The sequence below is a fragment of the Habropoda laboriosa genome, unplaced genomic scaffold (genome assembly GCF_001263275.1).
Source record: "Habropoda laboriosa isolate 0110345459 unplaced genomic scaffold, ASM126327v1 scaffold30, whole genome shotgun sequence".
Taxonomy (NCBI): domain Eukaryota; kingdom Metazoa; phylum Arthropoda; class Insecta; order Hymenoptera; family Apidae; genus Habropoda; species Habropoda laboriosa.
Genome location: NW_017100178.1, coordinates 2,070,338 through 2,078,267, shown reverse-complemented (window position 1 = coordinate 2,078,267; position 7,930 = coordinate 2,070,338). Strand labels below are relative to the sequence as shown.

Below are 7,930 nucleotides of genomic sequence, written 5' to 3'. Positions count from 1 at the left end.
ATATAATTAATAATGTTTATAATTAAATTATTAACGAAAAATATATGCATACCATTTTTTATAGCTAATATTTAACATTGATTATTTTGTAATTTCTTTCATAGAAAGAATCTTTTCCAACATGTAATCATTTTTCAAATATTGATGAATATTTGAATTCATAATGAAAAATTATAACATGAATTATATTATGATGGTATTTCATTATATCATATAGCTATAATCTAACAAAAATATTAGGAAGAACATTTACCCGATGTTATCTAATAGTTATCATTCTTTAGTTGAATATATTTATCTTAAGATTTTAGAAAAGCAATCATGTGTGTGTTTAGAGATGTGTATATTATATACATAGCACACTGATATGCAGTTGAAATGTTTAAGCAATTAAGCAAAATAAATATTTGCTTTTTTAAATTGTAACATTTCCATTATACACATGCATATATGTGCTTAATAAACATTTGAGTAATTTAATGATTTTTGTATACATATCATTATATGATCTATATTTCTTTACATATCTAGTAATAAAAATCTTATAATTCATTAAGCGTGTTAATAGATAAATAAACTTTTTAATTTGCTTGGAAGAGGCCTGATATTAGAATGGATTACTACTTTTGTATGTCAAGAATTACTTTAAGAATCTTTTAATTTGTTTTGTTTGATATTGCATACTATACTGTGCATCTTCTGCTTTGGTAATGAGAGAATCTAATTTATCCAAATGGGAACCCATCTTTTTATTGAGATCAATTTTTTTTTGCATTGTTGTGCTAGGTTCTGTGTTTTCCATCTGTTTCTTATCATTGGATAATTCTAATGTCAAGTTGTCTTCATTTGTGGATGTTTCAGGATCAACGTCTCTTGCCTCATTATGATTTCGTTCAGTGAGTTTATGATCTGGTGTACTGTTTTTTGATTCCCCTTTTACTTTCAGTAGAGTACCCAAACTGCCACAAACAGTCTGTAAAATACCTTTGTTTTATAAAGTAGAATTTTAAAGTGATATGAAAATAAATTTTTGAGTTTAACAATGACTTTTAGAAATGATTATTAATGTTATCTTTGTTAAAACAAAATAATCCTATTAAAAAAAAAAAGTATAATTAATCATTTAACCTTGAATCTGTTAATCTTTTTCTGTGTAGAAATAAGAATACTGTTCAGTTCATCTAATCCACCACCAATTCGTTGTGCAGCTTCATGTGCAGAATCCAAATTCTATAAATTATATTAAAATTAATCTTAACTTTGCTGAATAAAATTGTAAAATTTCTAATTTGATATGTATATAGAAAAAAATACTTTTATTTGAGAAATTATATTTTAGGTACACATAAAGTGTTATATGTATATAAAAAATCGTAAAAACTTCAGCTTTTAAAGAACTTTAAGTAACATTATACTTACACCATGTAAAAAAACATAAACCACTATTTTTTGCTACTTTAATTTTTATCTAATGGGATGGTATTATAATTACTTGCATCACTGCTTCATCTTCATCGTCTTGGGCATTATTTTGTTCCTCTATTTTCTGCGTTTCTTTCCATTCTTCTTCGTTCGGTATCGGCAATCCTAACAATTCCGCCCTTTCGCAGGCGTGAATATAGGCCTGAGACATTTTATCAAGTAGCGATTACTTAATCGTTCTATACTAAACGATGTTAAACAATATACAAGAATAGAGACTAGATCTATTTTATTATTTTCTAGAGACGTTACAATTGACAGAATATCAGAAGGAGACGGGGATGTGCACCACTTGAGGAATCCATGTTGAGGGAAATCGTGCGCAAGCTCCGGTAGAAAAAGTTTTTAAAGTAACCAATGCTATAGAGGTCCTCAATAATAAGAATTTAATACAAGTTGGAATTTATAATTTCGAGAATAATATGAAATTGTTACAAAAGCATATGGATTATTAAGAACATACTATGAATAAAATATGAAAGAGTAGACGTACTGACTGAGACATTGGTCCTGTTAAAAGCTGCATGTTATGTTAAAAGTTATGTAACGATTTCTATTCTTTTTGTTACAAAAGTATTTTGCTCTTCGTAAGATTTTTTAATTACTAATTTACGAATTTATAATTAATTCAAATTAACATACATTCTGATCATTTTAACATATTTTACATTGAAAGAGACTTATTAAGAAATTATCATTCTAAGGAACTAATATTCGTCTTTAAGAAGAAAAGTAATTGAAGTAAAATATTCCTTAAAATAAATCAGTATTGTTTATTCTTTCTGTTATAGTTACAGGGGACATTTAGCTCCACATAACTTTAAATTATATCCCTTGTTTGTAGCATGACTGCAGAGCACGTGATGCTAACTTTTCATCGATATTTAGTAAGCTGCGTCAGGGGAAGGGTTAATGTAATTTAAATGCCTCGTTTGAACGTTATCGGTATGGTGCAGAAGTTCGATAAATCAATATCCTGTAAGTTAAACGAAAATAAAAAAAGACTTAATTTCTATTCATAGCTTCTATCCTACACAGGAAAAGAATTGTTTCTTCGTTATATTATTTTTTCAAACAGAAAAAACGGTATCGTTTTATTAGAATCATTTTTAATATCTACAGAGACTAAATAGTGTTTCAATAAAATATTAAAATCTGCATTAAAGTTGTTTACCAAAGCATCAAATTTAATTAATTTATGGTGAAATAATATACTATAATTTGTATATTATAATTATACATTAAAATCTACTACTTTGGAAAAATTTAAAAGATTAGGGTATCGTTTGGTAATAAGTAACGTGTACTCTGCAAATCGTACAATAACAATTGTGTTAAATTGTCAATGACTTTTTGATTTATTTCATTCATTAATTGCCACTTGTTTGAACAAGTTGTTAGAGTAGTACTGAAACTACATGCATAAATACGTACATATATCGACGTATATTGAAAATAAGTTTGACTGGTTAAAATTAGAAAATTATTAAAGGAAATTTTTTTCATTTCTATTTAATTAGTTAAGACATTATGATACTGTTAAAGATAATGTTAGTGGCTATTTGAAACATTTCTGTTGAAATTATCGAATTTATCTACATTGTTTAACGTAGAGTTTCCACAATGCTATTTGGAAAGTTGAAAGTTGATGCGAAATTTAAGCATACTTTGTAACACTTACATGGATGTACAAAAATGTGATAAATCCCTCAAAACTTAATATATCTTTCAATTTTGCGAATGCGAGTAAATGTAATAATTTAAGATCTAATTATTATATCGATTTTTCGTATTTCAGAAAATCATTTTACAAATACATATACCAAAATAATGTCAAATATATGTATGTAGAAAAACATTCGATTTTTTTACCTCTAAACCAGAATCTCTCTTTAATTACAGATAAATAGTGGCAGTACTTGATTTTTTTACTGGTTTAATATTACACGAACCAAAGTGTTTTATTCTATACTGGCTGGATTTGCTGTAATATTCCCAACAACAATATAACGAGAAAATCATGTGGTTAAATTTAACAAATTGTTAATAACTTTTGTTTCTCATCTTATTACAAATTATTGAAATGTCACCACAGTGGATATCTCTGTATCTGTTGTCCTCTGTGCCTCTGTATCTACACACTCTGCATCTTTTCTTCGAACTGTAGATCGAAGAATATCTTTGTCTAATGCAAGTGATACCTATGATGATATTGTGGGTCATCGATGTCTCACGTGTTATGTATTAATTAAGAATCTGGTAGAATCGAAACACGTAACTTTTCTGTGATGTTTCAGCAGTGCATAAATATACGACTGTTCCCCTTTATTATTATAATTTATAAGATTGAATACAAGATTATGCACGTGTATAAGAATCTATTATGCGTTCGTTACACGTGGTTTTTCTGCATATATCCATTGACACGTGGAACCCTGTGTGGGAGTGCGCTAGTAGAGCACGTGGAGAAGAAAATTGAGATAAATTGTAAGTATCATAAGCGGATACACGTGTATGTCTATCACCTAAAATAAAATAATTCATATTAACGAGCTTCTATTTCGTTCGCCTTCTTTTTTCCAAAATTCTGTGTATTCATTTAGCAATTTTTCGTAGCTAATTTGATACCACTAATGAAGAATGAATATATTTAATACATTTACATATTAAAATCCGCCAGATTTAGAATTAGAGATATTATTACAGATAATATTGATATTAGATTGTTTCCCATAGTGTTTGATAATATGGTATCTTGTTATTTGCACGAGAAATAAAACATTACTTTAACGTAATTTAATATTTGTGAGCTATTATTTTTGGTGCTATAATAATTTCCTTTTTCTTAAACTTTAATCACATTGAATAGGGTGATCATGAATAAATTATTTTCAGCCTTTCCCAATTTACTTTTCCAAAACTGGCAATGGACTAATTTTCCAAAACATTTACAGAAAACACTTGATAAGATGTTTGTCATTATAGTGGCTAATAACTGTAAACAATTTCATAGAATACTGATTCTTAAAAGTAACGAACAATTTTCAGAAAACATAGATCTGTTTTAGTATCGTCAAATTTATTCGTCAAATAATAAAATTTTCCTCCGTTATACGTAGTTAGTAAGTATTTTAAAATGTACATTACAAAATTAAAATGAATTGAATTACAATTGAAAACTATTCTGAATTTATTTAATAATATTATTGTTTAACAGTTAAATACAAGGGGATAAACACTTAATAATTATGAGTCCAGGATTAAATATTATTTAGTAATTAAGAACATATGTAGAAATATTGCTCGTGATTAGGCGCATAAGTTAAATATTTATTAATCAGGTACATAAGATTTTTGATTCACTTTCTGGAAGGTTGAATTATATTTGAAATAAAGTGCACGTTTCGTGTGTGAATCCATTATATATATATGTGTACATATATCTGCTTCTTTTTCCTTTTATTGAAGTTATTTTAGTACATGCTTCAACTGGAATTGTTTTTCCATATGCAAACAGCTGAGAATACATGGATGTGTTATGTTTGCTGTTTTCATATCTAATGTTTCTAGTATTAATTGCCAGTGTACACAGTGCTGTTCCGCGTGATGTTGTCGAGACAAACAGAATTTTAACGAGATTCTAATTTACACAACATGAACCAGTTTCTTCTAATTGATTAACAACTTTTCAAAAAGTGCAAATATTTGAATTGTTTAACTTGATCGTTATAAGATGTTTTATTGTTATTTCATCGTTTATCATCCATGGCAAAAATTTTCATTTTATCTTGCACGATCAATATTGGTTAGGAATATTTTTGTCAGAATTTTGATATATCTGAACGTATTGAAGTGAAAGTACAATGCCCTGCTATTTTATTTATTTTAGCCATCGAATGATCCGTTTCAGATTAGTTTAAATAATATAAGAGGAGTAAATGTTTTTATTCGCTGTACTTAAATGGCCGCAACTTTTTAAAGTAATGTCAAATACTACGGGTTAATAGAATTAATAAGAATATAAATTTCATGATACAACAATTAATTTAAGTTTAATTAAATATCAAATGCAATTTACTTAATGGTTATTACATGACCAAATTCAGTAATTACTTTAACGTGACATGGACATATTATGTTACAAACTTTAACAAGTAGTAAGTATTAAATATAGAATATTATTTATATTCTTATGGGTGAGCACAGTTTCTAAATAAATACAAAAAATGTGTTAACACGTAGCTTGGTCATATTAGATATATTTTATACACTTTTAGTGATAACGAGTAAAAGTTATTGTTCGAACGATAATGTCCACTTTGGAATGAGAAAGGAGGAAATATAAAACGGCTTTTCTTATTTTTAATATTTCACTCATTCTTCAATAACCACACTTTTTATCTCAATCAATATATAGATGTACACCGTACAATATACGATTAATACTTAAAAACTATATTGACTTATTATTAAAGTGTCCAAAACGAAACGTGTTTCTATTTTGAAGTAGTATCATAAATCGTAGCGAACGATACACGAATCTCGAGAAAGGCAGAAAGAGCATCGAGAGTACATCGATTAGTCAAGTGGAACAAATCGACCTAGAACAATCGTCGAAAATTCCGATAGAAATATTCTTGGCATGTACACGTTTCCTTGGGTGTATTAATATATATACCGCGTAATTTATGTATATAGTTATATGTCTACTTAACATTAAAAGGAAAAAGAAAGGAGGAAAGCAATTATTAGGGGGATTTACTCGGTTAGAAATTGTTAAAGGTAAACGTCACGAATCACCCGTATTTCTTACCTTTGAGTTTGACGCGGTGCCGGTGGTGGGGGTACAGACAGGATTTCGTCCAGTCGACTAGAGGAAAATGGGCCAATCACAGCACAGTGACGGGCGGTAGATCGGGAGAGTTCGGCTGGGTCGAGGTGCAAGCACGGTTCTCTTCGTGAATCTTTCGTAATTCGTTTCAGTTCGTCCAGCGGAGAAGGAATGCTCGTTGTGCGACGTAATGTCTCACGCTGCAGTTTATATCTATCATATATAGGCAGCTACAAGTGAGTGAACGCTAACGCGAAAATTTTCTACTTTTTCGTCGCTTATATATAATTAGACAGATTTCGTACAGAAACATGTTAGTGGTGCGTCGAATAACGACTGGAGTCTGTGCGTGACGATATCCGTTTGACAGTTTAACGCTTCCCCTACATCCAAACGGACCCTTGGTTTTCTGACTTGACGTGACTGTTAAAAGGATCCACAGGCTGTATGTCGTTCGGGATCTGCCTGGTCCAAATGGATTGACCCTTCCTCCTGAACAAGAAATTTTGTTCGGTGAGTGTTTACATGATTACTTTTTACTTTCGACATCAGGAAGAATTTGACGAAACTTCTTTACATGCGTAAGAAAATTCGAACGTTGAGAAAGTATCACATTTCTTATTTTACTGTTATTGTCAGGGTGAACTGCCGATATCACGTTAAAATATTATTAGGCAGATATGTCATTGAATAACGTTACCTTTTTTGTTGTTATTTGCTTTTATATAAGACTAGATAAGCCTTAAACTAAAAGAATCCTACGTGAAATCAGGAAACATGCCTAACTGAATTCCTGAACGGCAGCTATTTAATTTTAATTTGCGTTGGGTATAAGTTTATTAGAAATTGAGATCGATAGCAGAAACGTTACTTGAGAACGCATTGTTTGCCTGTTTTTTCAATTCTGAGATCTTTACATAGAATAACGTAAAATAAATAAAATAAATAGAATAAGTTTTACGGTTAATATTCCACGACCGGCAGGAACTTGCATTCTTTTCGTTGACGTCTTTTGCTGCGAACAATGATTTTCATTCTATTGCCACGCGCGCATAATAGAGGTTCGTCGTAACGTGTACCATACATGTTCATGTCCACCGAAAAAGCATGAGCATCGTATCCTGTAGTGCATCTACGTACATCACTACATACTCCGCGTTTAGAAAGTACAAATTTTTCTCGCTTACGTAATTCATTTTTGGGCATGTTGTTGACCTTTGATTCTTTTCAATCGTTTCTTCCAAATGTATCGTAATGGATAACGATGTGATGATTTTGGGAAACCTAAGTACTTGGGTTTTGTCAAAACTTTTCTACCATTGACTTTTGATTGTTGATATTTCTCATGGGGAAGGACAGGATGGGCGAGCGTCCGAAATTCGAGTAGGCGTCAGCGCGATTCACTGAATCGATTGTTCGATTAATTTGAAGAAATTCGATATGTGATAGTTGAGCTGCTGGATTATTCATAGGTTGGAAAATTTTATGTTTGAATAATGTAACTTCAATTGTAGAAGTTTAAATTCGTCGAATCGAATAGATCTAAGTTATACAATTCGTTTGATATCCAAACTGATTTTACTATTACAAAGTTCGAGAACAAAGTATTAGATCATT

The 7,930-nt window shown here is 29.9% G+C and overlaps 1 protein-coding gene across 1 annotated transcript; it reads right to left on the bottom strand.

The window, feature by feature from the left end:
* Window positions 1-605: 605 nt before the first annotated feature.
* On the bottom strand, window positions 606-1,735 carry LOC108578987. Its single transcript, XM_017942412.1, has 3 exons — window positions 1,493-1,735; window positions 1,129-1,230; window positions 606-973 (listed from the first exon to the last, which is right to left on the bottom strand). The coding sequence occupies exons 1-3, from the start codon at window positions 1,631-1,633 to the stop codon at window positions 641-643; spliced, it is 576 nt and encodes a 191-aa protein (XP_017797901.1). The 5' UTR covers window positions 1,634-1,735; the 3' UTR covers window positions 606-640.
* Window positions 1,736-7,930: the final 6,195 nt, after the last annotated feature.